The 15,308-nt window shown below is 42.7% G+C and overlaps 3 protein-coding genes across 7 annotated transcripts in view; 1 reads left to right on the top strand and 2 right to left on the bottom strand.

The window, feature by feature from the left end:
- Acvr1 (activin A receptor type 1) overlaps window positions 1-4,334 on the bottom strand; it is a 122,560-nt gene extending 118,226 nt beyond the window's left edge. For 3 of the 4 annotated variants that reach the window (XM_070022835.1, XM_070022844.1, XM_070022826.1), the window contains exon 1: window positions 4,131-4,334. The gene's annotated coding sequence lies outside the window, so the exon portion shown is untranslated. The remainder of the gene's footprint in view (window positions 1-4,130) is intronic. The other variant, XM_070022861.1, reaches the window with a different exon arrangement.
- Window positions 2,471-5,420, bottom strand: LOC138832358 (uncharacterized). Its single transcript, XM_070030662.1, has 3 exons — window positions 4,886-5,420; window positions 4,131-4,771; window positions 2,471-2,575 (listed from the first exon to the last, which is right to left on the bottom strand). The coding sequence occupies exons 1-3, from the start codon at window positions 5,418-5,420 to the stop codon at window positions 2,471-2,473; spliced, it is 1,281 nt and encodes a 426-aa protein (XP_069886763.1).
- The window catches only part of Upp2 (uridine phosphorylase 2), a 204,521-nt gene continuing 194,319 nt past the window's right edge, over window positions 5,107-15,308 (top strand). Inside the window, exon 1 of one of the 2 annotated variants that reach the window (XM_070022818.1) lies at window positions 5,107-5,208. The gene's annotated coding sequence lies outside the window, so the exon portion shown is untranslated. Of the gene's footprint in view, window positions 5,221-15,308 lie in introns of both variants that reach the window. The other variant, XM_070022811.1, reaches the window with a different exon arrangement.

Below are 15,308 nucleotides of genomic sequence, written 5' to 3'. Positions count from 1 at the left end.
AAACACAGGCATATAAGTCTACTGGACCGTGCCTCCACTTAAATAAGGGTGTATTGGTTTTAACTTTGTAAGAATTTGTGTCCTCAAGCATGCTACACAAAGTACTCTACCACACAGCTACATCCTCAGCCTCCCCTTTTCTCCTGACAGGTCTTAGCTAATTGTGAGAAGCAATTTACCACCCAACTGAACCAAAGACAAGGAGGTGCCAATTATACCAAGATGATGAAGCTCTTCCAAAAGGAATCTTGCATTCAAATGTCCTTTCCAACAGACAATCCTAGTTTGGGACTTTGATTCCTAAACTAGCATGACAAGCAAAGCTTCTAAGTCCAACAGCTAAAAAGAAAGGGCAAGTCTTCCATTTTGGATCTTCTAAGAGCTAGAATTGGCCATGGAAAGAAACACAAAGTTTTCGCTACCAGAGATCAAAGAAGGCATTTTGTACCAGGAAACCCAATTCCAAATCCTCGTTTCCAGGAATAAAGCCACAGTACCTAAAACTCGCCTGGGAAAATAAAATACGAGACTGGATTCCAATTAAAATCTCGGACGGCTTTATTTCCAAGCCTCACCAGTTTAAAGTTGTCAACATTCTATCCAGGCACTGTTCTAACCTAAGATCTTGCTTCCAGCACTGAATGATCCTTTTACCAATGGCTTAAAAAAAAAAAAAGTTTGGTTTAGTTTAGTTTGGTATCAGTATTGAGGCTTGAACTCTAGTCCTGGGTTCTGTCTCCTTAGTTTTTTCGCTCAAAGCTGGCATTCTACTACTTTCTTGAGACACAGCTTCACTTGTGGTTTTTTGGTGGTTCAATGGGGATAAGACTCTTTTACTGAGTTTCCTACCCAGGCTGACTTCAAACAGAAACTCTCAGATCCCAGCCTTCTGATTAGCAACTAGGGATTACAGGTGTGAACCACCACTGTCTGGCAAATAAAGAGAAGTGTTTTAACACTCTATGACTGCATTCCGTGCCCCATTCTAAGTACTAGACACCTAAGACAAAGTGAGGTAGAAAACTACCAGGTCCAGCCTTGCCCTGTCTGGAGAAGCCCCAATGCCATGGAGAAAACAGAGAAGAGGACATACCTCAGCCTTACTAAAATAATAAATCATCAGCTGTTTTAACATTATTCCCTGGGGTCCTCATCCATCGGCCACTTGTGTGCCTCCTGCATGCAAAGGCACCAAGCTATGTCTGTAGTCCACACAGTACAGACACATCTCCCATATACTCATTATGTTAATGATTATGTGTTTCATTTTCTTTATCATTCTACAGAAAAAAAAGACGTATCATATGTGTGGATTATAAAGTTTAAAAATAAGACCTGCATCCATGAACCCACCACCCTGTCTAAAAACTGAAATATCACCAATTCTGTATCATCCCTCCTCCTCCGCCGCCCTTATCCTAGATCCTCACAGCACACAGAATCAGGTATTCCCTTTCCTTAACTTGAGGTTCCAGTCCAACTATAATGCATCTTTATGATTACCTTCTATTCCTAATAAGTGAGCTAGCTGGCTCTGCAAGTATAGTAGCAATATATTATTTCTTCTTAAAAGATGACGTTAGTTTCAAGTGAATCAATGTTTTAAAGTATTAAGTCATTTTTCAATGACTTACCGGCGGTATAATCATGAATGGCTGATCCCTAACAACAGTGGCCAAGAAAATGGGTTCTGGAATCCCACAAACGTCTGGTTCAAATCCCCACTCCAACACTTACATCTACTAAGCCTCAGTTTCTTATTGGAGATGGGTACTACTATTTAAGAGATATATAATTGTTGTGAAAATGCCCTGTAAAGGTGAGTTTAAGAGCTAAGCACAGTTCTGAACATGTGCATATGCAGTACACCTCAGTCATCAAATTCACACAAATACACAAAACGGGTTCTCGTTATACACAATAAATCAAGATACAAGGATCTGACAGTCAAACAAGCCACAGAGGACAGCATTGATTCCATCTTCACCTTATAACCTTGAAGAGCAAGATCATTTTTCAAATTTATTTCTGTACTACCCCCGTCCCTTCCCCAGAAGGCTAGACTACTCAATCAAATCTTAAGAATTACCTAGACACCTCAACATGATCATTCAGGATTAGTTCAGTCTAACCCTGAGTAAGTCAGAAGCATAACTTCAATCAACTGATTCAGTTGCTGTTACTGGTAACTACTTTGAAAAAAAAAAAACTAATCCAATACTATTAAATACATATGAAATTCTTCACTGTCAAATTCTCATCCCTTAGTACAGCATTTTCACTCTGCATCCTTAATATCCTTTTAAGTTTTCCCCACTAACAAGTAACTTATTAGGATTCAAATGATCAGTCTCTTCCAAGGCGCCAGAGTGGTAAGAGCACTAACTTTTACTTAAGATAAAACTCAGGAATACAGCTGGAAAAGGGAAGCAAGAATCTCATCCATGCCCATCCCAGTCCTTGACCTCTGTCATCTGGCCAAAATATCTCTCAATCTCATAAACCATCTTTGAGTCTCAATATGAGGGATAACTGTAGAAACATCATTATCCAAGTCACTTCCATTTGTTAATTCCTACAGAGAAAACAAAAGTAACTGAATCACAAAATTCTGATTTGATCTTAGATGGTAATCCAGATTCTACCCAAACCAAAAACAACTTCCTGACCCCAGCATCCCCATCTGCAATCTAGGTGAGCATATTTCTACCAGCAGTCTAAACTGTAAGGCTGCAGGGCAGGGCTGGTGTCTGAGGTCAGCACCAGTCTCATGTCTGTCTGCTGGCTGCCCAAGCCCGGGCCTCTGGCCAGCAACCCACCTCTAGACAAGTGCCAGTACATACTATAGTGTTTCCATTTAAGGCCCGCCACATGGATCAGCCCATCTCTGAAATTTCTTACCATCACCTTTCTAGGAAGAATTTTGGGGGGAGGAAAAAGGAAGATGGTGTCTATTTTTTGCCACAGTCTTCCTTTGGACTGTAAGAACAGTCTGTATCTTTGGGACAGAATTCTTAAAAATTATTGAGTTATATCTTAATGCAAGGTTTGTTTTTTTTTTAAAGAACAACAGAACATTTATAGGATGGCATCCTAATCCCATCTTCCAACAACCATCACGGATACCACAGAGAAAGAAAAGCCCAATTAAAAAAACTACTCCATCGCTGTAGTACAGCCTTCACCTCTCTCCAAAAGCCAAATTAATGACAACTTTTTAACCAACACTTTTCTTCAACCACTTACTACCAAATGGAATGCTTTCTTCCTTCCCTTAGTCGCTTCCTCCATAGCTCCCCTTTCATACAAAGAGCATTAAAAACTCGGGGTGCAAGACAGAAGTTGGGGGGAGGGGGTTGGTATCTGGCACAAACTAGACAGAAAAGAGCCAGTCTAGAAGTCAACGAACCCGGAGGAATTCACTGGATCCAGAGAGCCACATTTCTCCCCTGGCCGCCCAAGGTTCTAGCCTCACTGTTTTGGTTACAGTGTTGAAGGCAGGGTTTTAAACTTGGCAAAGTACCGTGCAACATCTGTAACCACATTTGCCTTCTGGGGATCGGAAGATGAATCCCACATTCCTGGCTTTGAAGCTTTTTGAAACTGCAGCTAGAAAGAACGGAGGGGAGGGAGGGAAGGAGTTGAGCAGAGTTTATTGGCTGGCTCTCCAGCAGAAAATTCCTTTTGGGAAAGATGGATATTTTGAGGGGCGGGGGGGGGGGGGGAGAATGTGCCTATCTCTTTACTCTCTACCAAGCTCAGCTGGGAAGGTGAGCCCGGTGTGGGACCCGACAGCCAGATCGGTTTACAAGTCAGAGGCGCACAGCCCGTAGGAGTTCACTACACACACACACGCACACACACACACACACACACACACGCACGCACACACACACGCACACACACACACACACACACACACACACTCCATGCCTCTGTCTGTCCTCCATATCCCACCCGCAGTTCAGGCCCACAGCGAGACAGTTTTGTTCCTCGGCTGCTTCCCCCCACAGAGAGAGAGAGGGGGATCGAGCTCGCTCGCGGGAGAAAGAATGGAGGCGAGGGGGAGGCACCGCAGACGCCCACCCTCCCACCCCCGGTCCCTGCCTCCCCTCGCGCTCGGCTCCCACCTTCCGCGGTCCTCCCGGTCCGGGTCCCGGTCCCCACGAGCGCGCCCGACGACCTGCCCTCACCTCGGGTCCCGCCGCGGCCCGGGGCTGCGCCGAGGGAGGCGGAGGTGCTCCCGGCAGCCGGGCGCTGCAGGTCGGGGCGGCGCGGGGCGGCGCGGGGCGGGGCGGGGCGGTGCAGCCGGCGAGGGAGTCCGGAACTCGGCGGGGCGGAGGAGCTCGGCAGCCGGCTCCGGGCGGCGGCGGCGGCGGCGGCGGCGGCGGCGGTGCGGGGCGGAGCGCAGCGCGGCCAGGGGGGCTTCGCGCCCGGGGGCCGGCGCGGCTGGCCGAGGAGCAGGCTGGCGGCAGCGGCGGCGACGGCGGCAGCCACCCGGGGGAAGGAGCCGGGGGAGGGGGAGGGGGTGGAGGGGGAGGAGGGAGGGAGGCGGGGTGAAGAGCAGCCGGAGGAGGAGGAGGAAGGGGAGGGGGCGGGCAGAATAAACTTCCCGAGGCGCAGCGGCTCTGGCGGGGAGGCCTGGCGCGCCGGCTGGAGGCGGCCCGCGGGGGTGACGGGGGAGACGAAGACCGGGAGTGGAAAAGTTCCCCGGGCGCCGGGGGGCGGGGAGTGGGGGGGGGGAGCGGAGAGGCTGCGGCGGCGGCGGCGGCTGCAAAGATCAGGAGCCGGAGCGGGAGGAGGAGGAGCGGGAGGAGGAGGAGGAGGAGGAGGAGGAAGTGGCTGCGGAGCGCCCGGCCAATGAGTGTCTGGAGCTGTGATTAACCAGCCAGCAACACATCATTTCCTCCCGGCGCGGATCCAGGGAGCCGGGAGGGTGAGGCTGGGCAAGGCGGCGGGGCGGGGCCGGCCCCCGCGCCCCCGGCAGACGCCCGGCCCTGGGGGCGAGCCCGCCGAGCCCCTCCGAGCCTGGCCGCGCCAACCCCCCGCCCCACCCCCGCGCTGTCTGGCCGCCCGACCGGTGGCCGGAGGAGGAGGAGGAGGAGGTGCCGCCCGCGGGGCTCCTCGGAGGGGGCGGCGGCGGCGCAGGCCCGACCCGGGGCCCCCCACGGCCGGGGTGGGAGGTGGTGGAGAGGCCGCGCGGCGCGGGTGAGTGCCCAGGTAGGCGCGGGCGGGGCCGTCTGGACAGCTCCCGGCGGGGGCGCGCGGGGCCGGCGGGGGACGCGCGGGAGGGAGGCCGGGAGGGCGGCGAGGGGAGGGCTGCCCTCCTCCCTCTCTGGGGCCCGAGGACTGCGGGCCGCCTGCAGCTCGTGTCCTGCTCTCCTCGCTGAGGCTGGATTCTCCGAAGACATCCAGACCATGTCTGACCTGCTTTCAAGTCTCCTTCCTCTCCGTTCATTTCCTTGCCAGGTCTGGGGTTAGGCCAGTGTTTGCCATTTTCTCAGGCGGCTTTCTTGATAATAAAACAATAAATAAAGCATCAAGGGTGAGGGAGGGTGGAGAAAGGGATGTCTGCAGTACTGTAACCCTGCCTTAGGTGCCTTACAGTGGACAGGAAGGAACACGAACCACTGCGGAAAGACTGACAGCCTCTTCCTAGAGACACAAAAACTCCCCAGAGTGCTGATATAATCCAGAGAATCAAAAGGCCAGGCAAGCATCAAATTTTTCATGGTGCCTGCTGAGTGTAAGGAAGCACCAAGCCATTTTCTCTGCATTCTGGAAGCTTGTAATGTACAGTCCTATCACAAAGCAGAATAAAAGCATGCATGACACCTATAAATGGGAATACCGTAAAGTATTTTTATCTCTACAGGTCCGTACGTGCAGAGGGCATTTTATTGGGTGACTGCAGTGCTGCAAAAGATTGCAAAGGAAATGGAAGACCTGGCCCTTGTAGGTCAGGAGTTTATAGTTAATTAAAAACAAGGGCATATATACAAGGTACCAGCTAAAAAATATGGTATCCAGGAGTTATAATGGCAGGAAGATGGAGAAGGTCGTTGCTTCTTTTGTGTTGTGGTTTTTACTAAGAAGGGTTTTATACCTGTATATGTTTAGTAGAGATCAGGTGTGGAAATTCCAGGTCAAATCCAGGCAACCGTGCCTAGCTGTATCCCTAAGGTGAAGGAACAGTACATCAGGACTGGTAATGTCAGTTGCTGGAGTGTCTGTCCTGTCACTGACACTTTTAGTGTCAGAAGGGAATAAAGGCTGTCTCCTTCAAGTTTGAGGTCAACTTTTCCAGCTGCTCTTTTAAGTGTCCATCATGGACATTTACAGTCATTTTGTAGAATGGCCCCTTGTTGGTAACCTGGTCAATCCCCTCAAGGCTGTAAGCTCCTAGAGGGGGCAGGTTTGATTGTGTTCACAAGTATAACCAAGCTTAAGTAGAATGCTACATATGTGTGCTTAAAAAAGACAAGCCCCACAAGTGAATAAATGAATTGATGAATCTTCTTTGAAGTGGTACTTTTATCTGTTCCTTATATAGTTGTCTTTCCATGTTGCCAATTAATGCACAACCCTCTTAATTTCCATCCTCCTCTTTGACTAGCCTGTGCTCCAAAAGGATGTGTGGGAAAGGTCTACATAGTACTTATGGCTTTATATCAGTGTGTGTGTGTGTGTGTGTGTGTGTGTGTGTGTGTGTGTGTGTGCGTGTGTGTAAAACGAGGAAACACAGAGGCATGGCCCTCCCCTCAAGCCTAGTACACACAGGATATTAGACACTTAAATCCACAACTAGACCTTGGCACTATTGACAGTTTTGGCTGGGTAACTGATAGGCTGTTCTGTGCATTGAAAGGTGTTTAGCAGCATCCTTGACCTGTACCCAGAGGATGCCACCACATTGTGATAAGACTTTATCAGATAACTTCTGGGGTGCAAAATCACCCCCTTGTGAGAATCATTGCCTTACTTTAGGATCCAAACCATGACCCTAGTGGAAAAATCACACCATTAAAGTAACTTGGAGGAAATACATCTTCTGTTATTCAAAAATTCTCAGATCTCCTCGGTTGTGTTTTGGGGAGCACAACTCTACTTAATTAGCTGCCTGCTGCATTATGACTTGGCCTCTCTTCCGTTTTCTGCATATCCTCCTCCTTTATGCCCAGATCAACATGTTCATCAACAGCTTTCAGCAACTATTAGGAAACAGGGTCTGGAACAACCCAAGAGTCCTGTATGATATTTTCCTATAAATTTGAGATTCCGTAGAATCCCTATAAAATTTTATTCCATGAATAAAATTACAGACAGTTCTTTTATGATTAGGCTTTTGGCCCACAAATAATAGCACTCAGATTGTAAACAGTCCAATATACAAATTGTAATTTTAAAATTTATCTTGTTGAAATACTTAAATAATCATTATTTTCATCTTGAAGCTATTTCTGGTTTCAGAGACAGTCTTTCATTTCATAATGGGATAAATGAATATGTTAAGCCTATAAGGCAGAAATTACTTTGGTTGTACTTCCAAACTTCTACAAAGAAAATCTTTCAGAAAAGTCTTCCTTTTTGCAGTGCTCCAGAGCTGGTGTTGGTAAAAATCCACCTGGATTGATACCCTGGTGTTCAGTTTCTAAAGATTTCTTGAAGAAAAACAAAGATGGATGGTTGGAGTGATGAACAAGATCTGATAAGTCAGCTCAGTAATGAGCATATAGAACCTTGCTAGGAAGAATTTAAAAAATAAAAAAGCCCTCTCCTTATCAGGCAATAAAATCATGGGCAATAGTGCCATGTTTGTGATGTGAACACAGAGCAGTATCATCTCTCTCATTAAAGTTTATTTAAAGCATTGATTTTATAGTTTTGTTCATGTTTAGTTTGGGTTTCATGATTAAGTAATGGTTACAGTATATGCAGAACAGAATACATCTAGATATGTCACACTTAATTAAACTCAATGTGATAATTCACACTTAATTTGTACACCGAACACCAGGTAGGTATTGAAATAACTTACCAATAAGAAGTAGCAAGGTGTCATTGTACACATCTCTAATCCCAGCACAAGTAAAATGAGACAGGAGGATTACAGGTTCAAGGCCAGCCCTGGCTTTATAACAAGACCGTGCCTTAACAAAGAAAAAGAAAAAGATGTTTTAAGGATTTGGTCAGGCTTATGGTTAAAAAAATAGTCTTTTAGACTGGAACCAACACACACACACACACACACACACACACACACACACACACGATGTTTTAAGGATTTGGTCAGGCTTATGGTTAAAAAAATAGTCTTTTAGACTGGAACCAACACACACACACACACACACACACAGGCATATCTAAATTCTCTACAAATCTGTAAAACTTGTACTTTTAATTACCCTGGTTTTAAAAAAAAAGAAATCATATTAAATTAAGCTGGGCTCGGCGGCCAATACCTGTAATCACAGTTACTCAAGCAAGAAACTGATTAGGATGCTAGCCTAGACAAAAACTTCTAGAAGTCAGGCATTGGTAGTTCACACCTATGATCCTAGCTTACTCAGGAGGCTGAGATCTAAGAACTTGATTCAAAGCCACTCTAAGCAGTAAAGCCTGAGAGACTCTTATCTCCAATTAACTACCAAAAAAGCCTGAAATGAAGCTGTAGCTTAAGGGGAAAGGTATTAGCCATGAACACAAAAGCTCAGTAATAACCCAGAGTTCAAGTCCTTGGACCAGCACAAGAAACAACAACAACAACAAAAATGTTCTAGAGACCCAAGCTCAACCAATAGTTGGGCATGGTAGGAAGGAATAAACAGGGTATAGTCCAAGTGGCCCCAAGGAAAAACAAGATACTTCATTCTAAACACAAGTAATGCAAAAAGGTCTGGGAGACCAGCTCATGATACTTGACACACATAGGACCCTGAGCTCAGCCCCAACACAAAGAATTAATATGCATATTTTAAGTAATGTGTCTGCATAAAGATAGTTTAAGCCATCACTAAAGATTCATAGAAATTTGTGTTTTCCTTTTAAAGGCATCTATACTTCGCTCAAATATGAGAAAAATGGTCTCTGTTAAATTGTAACTATTCTTGGAGAATGATGAATTGGAAGTCCTTGAGGTCTGAAACTTAGTCCTAATCCTGAGGCCCATAAGAAACCAATATCATGGACAAAAGAGGTCTGTCTTTGTTGTTGTTGTTGTTGTTTTAAATGTACTAGGTGATTTTTTTTGTTTCCTCTGTATGTTATTCCCCCTATGGCATATCCCCTGTTGTCACTGTACTTGATTTTGGTACTCTGTGTCTTGTATATACATTTGTATAAGCTGGGGAGGGGAAGGAGAATAACAAAATGGTGAAACAAGGACACTGGATGACCCATTGCAGCAATGAAACCCAAAGGACAGTATATTGGAAACGAACTTTACAACTTGGGGGTAGGGGGTAGAGGGGAAAGGATAGTGGGATAACAAGAGAAGGGGTAACAATGATAGACACGTAATTTTTTAAAAAGAAAAACCAATATCATGTTTTCCTAGAAGACATGACTAGACAATAATAGTGGAGGGTCAAAGCTAATAGGACTGAAATCAGAAGTTTATGACTGTAATCCTAGCTAGTCGGGATACGGAGATCCAGAGTTGAAGCCAGCACTGATAGAAAAATCAATGATACTCCATCTCCAAAATAACCAGAAAACAAAAACAGGCTGCAAGTGTGAATCTTGTGATAGAGTGACAGCCAGCAAGTAAGAGAGGAAAAAAAAAAGTTAAGCTGATCAAACCAATCAAAATAGACATTGTCTTTGAATTAAACTTTCCAGGTATATCAATGACACACTCATTGAATATTTCATACAAGCATCTTGGCCATCTGTGGATGTCATGCAGTGCTATTCAGGAAGTCCTCAAGCTGCCCACTATGTACTTAGGAAGCTGATCCCATCCCTCCCCAAAGCAGGTTACAAGCAAATCAGCATCAAAACATAGACCAACTAGGCCATAATGGAAGTGCTATATAGTCTTCTAGGAACAGGAAGTTAGTCATTAAACCAGACTGACACATCCAAAGAAAATTCTATTAGGGCTTTTTCTTGCACCATTTCTGAAAAAATATTTCCAAGAGTATATGTTGTTGATCATTTGAGATGGGGCCTCACAATTGCCCTGTCTGGTCTCAAGCTCTCAAGCAAGTGATCCTTTCTCCTCTCCTCTTCCTTCTGAGTATCTGGGACTACAGGCAAGTGTCACAGCCCAGCTAAAAATTAAATGGATTTTTAAAAAAAATCATAAATTAGTACAAAGCAAGTGTACATAAATATTTAATTTTAAATGGAAAATTACTTTCTAAATAAAAACTATGGAAGAAATAAAAATTGGCTTGGCTTGACTTGACTATGTAAAAATGTTCTCTAAAATGTTGTATTTATCCAAAATTTTCCACAAAAATATTTTTAGAGAACAATCACATAGAAAATAAAAAGAACTCAATGCTGGGAGCTCATTCCTGTAATCTTGGCTACACTAGAGACTAAGATCTAGAGGATCAATGTTCTAGCCCAGCAGAAAATTCTGTGAAACCTAATCTCTAAAATAAAAAGCAAGGCTAGAGTCATTAGCACACCAGCCAAAAGAGAAAGCTGAGCTAGCACAAGGCCCCTGAGTTTAAACATCAGCAAGGCCCAAAGTGAACAAAATAAAAGAAACTATGGAAGACATACGTTCAAATAGTTAAAAATCTTCAATGTCTACCACTTTCTTTGGTGACACTGGTGATTGAGGTCAGGATCTTGCACTTGTAAGGCAGGTTGCTCTTAACACTTGAGTTACATCTCCAACTTATTTATGCATTGATTATTTTTGAAGTACGGTCTCCCTTTATGTCCAGGGTGTTCTGAGCTTCAGCCTTCTTATTTGTGCTTCCTGGTGTTGTTCAGGATGAAAGGTACTTGGCCATTAGTTGTGATGGAATCTTACAAACTTTATGCCTTGGCTGACCTCAAACCAAAATTCCCTGATCTTTGACTCCCAAGTAGCTAGGATTACAGCCTTGAGATTTGGTACTTGGCCTAAAAACTTTTTTTAAAAATCAACATAACACATTCTTTAAAAGAAAGTTGGATTAATATAGACAAAGTTAAAATTACTGCATGCTAGAATTAGGGGGGGAGGCGGAGTTTTACCTTCTCCAAAAACTAAAAAGGCAATACAAACAAAACTGATAGAAGATATTTCATGCAAGTATTTCACACGATGGTCATAATTAAACATGCTTTCTGTTTGAAAGATTGACTTTATAAAGGATACAGTTACTGTGAGCAATGTAAACTAGAAAATAGTTTCTGAATGATAATTAGGTGATACATACAAAAACATTCTTTAAATATTTGTGCCCTTTGATATTGTTATCACAGTTAAGGAACTTATGCTGTGAAAAGAATCATCAATCACAAAGAGATTTGTGTAAAAGGATAATCAGCATCTTATAACTCTGGAAGTGCCAACAATAAAACACAAATTGAAAAATACAATACAATCATTCTATTTCCTTAACCTGTATAAACACATTTGTCCCCCAATGCACACATCTACACAAAGAAGAAAAGACTAGAAGAAAATGTTTCCAGATGTTCAATATTTGTCATGGTTTATGGCTGACTTTCAGGGGTTTTTTGTTTGTTTTCCTCTCTTTCTCTCCCTCTCTTTTTCCTTCCTTCCTCCCTTGATTTCTTTATTCTTTTACTGAAAAAGACTTTATTTCAACAAGCAAACTGCCAACCTGGGAGACACAGTCTTCGGCACAAAACAGAAGTGTACGCGCCATAATTTTTTTCTTTAACATTACTTTTATAAGCAGAAATAATAAACATTATAAAAATAGAAATGCACATATTTTCAAAGAGATCTGACAGTCATGGAACAAACTCTTAACTGGTGAGGAATACATATGGATGTATATTTGTGAAGTGGGAGGTGGTTGAGAATGGAATTCAAATCTGGCATTTTTGTGCTCTGCTAGTTGGTCTGTTCTAACCAGAAGGAAATTTCCCAAAGGACTCAGAGGATTCTTCATCATCATCCTTTGCCGACATCCCTGGTTCTTACTGACCCACTTTCTTTTAGCCTTGTGGGTTAGATGCCACCAGGCCTCTTGCTGAAGTTCCTTGAGTTTCTAATTTACTTACTTATGGTTAATTTAGCTACATCGAAGTGGTGGATTTCAGTAGCTAGTCCTGTGTATGAGTGCCCTCAGGAAAACCAGCTTAATTTTCTCCTCACATTAAACATACACATTTCAAATATCACTGTGTGATTACTGGTAGAACCCAGCAACATGGGTGTCTTTTCAGATTTTAGGGAACTTTCTCTTTGCTGATTGGTCTCTCTGTGCATTAGTTCATAAAAATCATTTTCATAGATTAAAAAATCAAATTAATTTTTTAAGTCTGAATATGGCCCCAATTTCACCAATACCTACAATCCTAAAACTTCATCTTTATTAACCTACTTTTATTGAATGAAACTCCGGAGAACAACTGCTATGGTTAATTACAGACAATGGAGAAGTAGTCATGTGACCTTATGCAGGCAACTTCAGATTTTGGAGCCTACTTTCTCCTCTGGCATGGAGCCTGAGTAGTAAGTCCCATCTTGCTTGGTCTTTCAGTTTTGGAATCCCTGGACCATAATTAGAATCCTTATAAACTAGTTATCTGATGTTTCTGAGGCTGTATTTGAACTTTCTGGGGATGAGAAGCCAAGCTTTCTAGGAGTTTAAGAGGACTCATTGAACTGAAATGGAGTGAATATTCCAGAAATAGCCACAGAGGAGCCCTGAGGTGGGTTGGTCAAATCTTGCAGGAATCACCACTTATGGGCAAGGGGAGTGATTGAAAGGGGTTACACAGGAAGTAAGTGACATGCTTCCTTTACACTGTTTATTGCTAATCCCAAAACAGCCATTTTCCTTTGCTAAGGAGATTTTCCTGAATAATTATATCATTTTTTTAATGCCACTATGGCCAAGGGCTGGTGGCTCATGCCTGTAATCCTAGCTACTCAGGAGGCTGAGATCTGAGGGTCATAGTTTGAAGCCAGATGGCCAGAAAGTACATGGAATTCTTATCTCTGATAAAAGACCAGAAAGCGGGAAGTGGAGTTGTGGCTCAAAGTGGTAGAGCCTAGCCTTGAGCAAAAGAGCTAAGAGACGACACCTAGGCTCTAAGTTCAAGCCCCGCAGTCAATAACAACCAAAAGCCTACAGGCTCTGGTGATATAGCTCAACAGTAGAGTGCACAAAGCCCTAGGTTCATCCCCAGAACCAAAATAATCTATACAAATCAAAATGTAAACTCCCACTGTCTCTCAGATGCCCTCTTCTCTCTCCTTAACTTCTCTTTCTATATAATCCTCCCTACGGTATGGTTCTAGACAAATAAAGGGATAGATGTAATATAATCATAGAATTGTGCCACCATTATTACAATGAATTCTAAATCTTTATTATTACCTGCAAAAAAGAAACTTTGTATCTATTGACAATCTCTTACCTTATTTTATAGTTTTTATTCTTGTTAGGTATATCATAAAGATTTCCCAATAATTGTTATGCATAAGAATTTTAAAAAAATTAGTGAAAATGTATAATATTCACTATACAAAATAAATATACAGAGAAATAAGGGGGAAATATTGAAAAAAGGGTAAAAAAATCACATAATTTTGTTGTCCAATGTGAACAAGTTTAATGTTTTGGATAGTGTAGGTCCAGGCTGTTTTCAAACTGACAATCATGTTTTAAAACTCCCGAGTACAGGAGTTGCTCTATTGTGCTCATATATTGTTCTATATATGAAAACACACAGTGTTCTTACTCTTCTTAGTTGTATGATGAACATTTTCCTTGGTTATTAGACATTCTCTGAGAGTACTAATGTAGCACAACTTTTGACCACATCTTCCCATTCACAGAAGTCAGAATCCACATCCTTCTACCTTGCTGAAGGACTTGGTCACTTTCCAGTGGTCTGTCCATCGAACTACCCTTTTATTATCTTTATCTCTGCAAAGATACTAGCTATTGCCAATTTGGAAATCTAAAACATTACCTGTTTTGAGCTGGGGTATATACTTCAGTGGCAGAGTACTTGGCTAGTACGTGTAAGGCCCTGAGATTAAACAAGAGAGAGAGAGAGAGAGAGAGAGAGAGAGAGAGAGAGAGAGAGAGAGAGAGAGAGAGAGAGAGAGAGAGAGAGAGAGAGAGAGAGAGAGAGAGAATTGTCTATTTAAATTTACATTTATTTGATTGGTAATATTAGGCCTTTCTCATAAAGATATCAACAGTTTTGTAATTTAAAAAAAAATTTTTTTTACCAGTCCTGGGGTCTGGGCACTGTCCCTGAGCTTCTCTTTGATTGCTCTATTACTTGAGCCACAGTGCTACTTACAGCTTTTTCAGTTTTTGTATTACTGAGGAATTAAACCCAGGGCTTTATGCATGCTAGGCAATGCCTCCAAGCCACATTTCCAGACCCATGTTTTGTAATTTTCTTTTCAGTTACTGCCCTCTATTTTTCTGCTGGAATTTTAGTGTTATTTTAATTCATCAGAGTATTAAAAGGGTTTTCTGTCTTTTTTTTCCTTTTTCCTTTCCTGTTCAGGAATGACCAGGTAGAAATTCTAATCTATCAGCAATTTTTAAAGATTAATTTGAGTTCTACTTACTCCTACATCCTTACAGTGAAATTCCCTGCCTTTCTCTGGGGGACTCTTTATTTCTATGGTATTAAAGAAATTACTAGGAATAAGAAAGGAGACCATTTGTATAGAGCTCCTTATATTTTGCAAAACAAATATTTGCCAATTTAATCCCCAAGTCCTTAAAAGTACATACTATGTACTACCAATAAAATTAAAATTACATTAAATAAACTTTGATTTTCCTAAGGAGCTGGATAAAGTTTGCTCGATCAAACTCATCCACCCCTACACAAGTTTAAAATCAATTTCTGGGCCGAGTAGTACCAGACAGAGTATAAAGTGCATCAAATCTCATTTCACTTTTCCCTTTGAAAAACTTGAGTTTTTAAACCAAAGCACAATCTAAAGTTTGCCTATGACTCAGTTGTTCCTCTTAGTGCTCTACCACAGAGTACAAAAGGTTACCAAATCCTCCAGTTTCTTACACAGAGATCCAATTTGGAATGAAGGAAATAAGCGTCCCACTCTTTAACTGCTAAAGATGTTACTGATCACATCAAAGAAATTGGAGTTTGAAGATGTGAAATGTGAA

The sequence above is a fragment of the Dipodomys merriami genome, unplaced genomic scaffold (genome assembly GCF_024711535.1).
Source record: "Dipodomys merriami isolate MVZ:Mamm:240054 unplaced genomic scaffold, mDipMer1.0.p SCAF_1, whole genome shotgun sequence".
Lineage (NCBI taxonomy): Eukaryota > Metazoa > Chordata > Mammalia > Rodentia > Heteromyidae > Dipodomys > Dipodomys merriami.
This window is presented reverse-complemented; position numbering and strand designations above follow the sequence as displayed.

Coding starts and splice junctions, on each gene's coding strand:
- LOC138832358 (XM_070030662.1), bottom strand. CDS start 5,420: ATGGTCTGGATGTCTTCGGAGAATCCAGCCTCAGCGAGGAGAGCAGGA. Junction 4,772..4,885: donor AAATGATGTGTTGCTGGCTG/GTTAATCACAGC, acceptor TGATCTTTGCAG/CCGCCGCCGCCGCCGCAGCC. Junction 2,576..4,130: donor GACCGGGAGGACCGCGGAAG/GTGGGAGCCGAG, acceptor TTTTCTCTGTAG/GAATTAACAAATGGAAGTGA.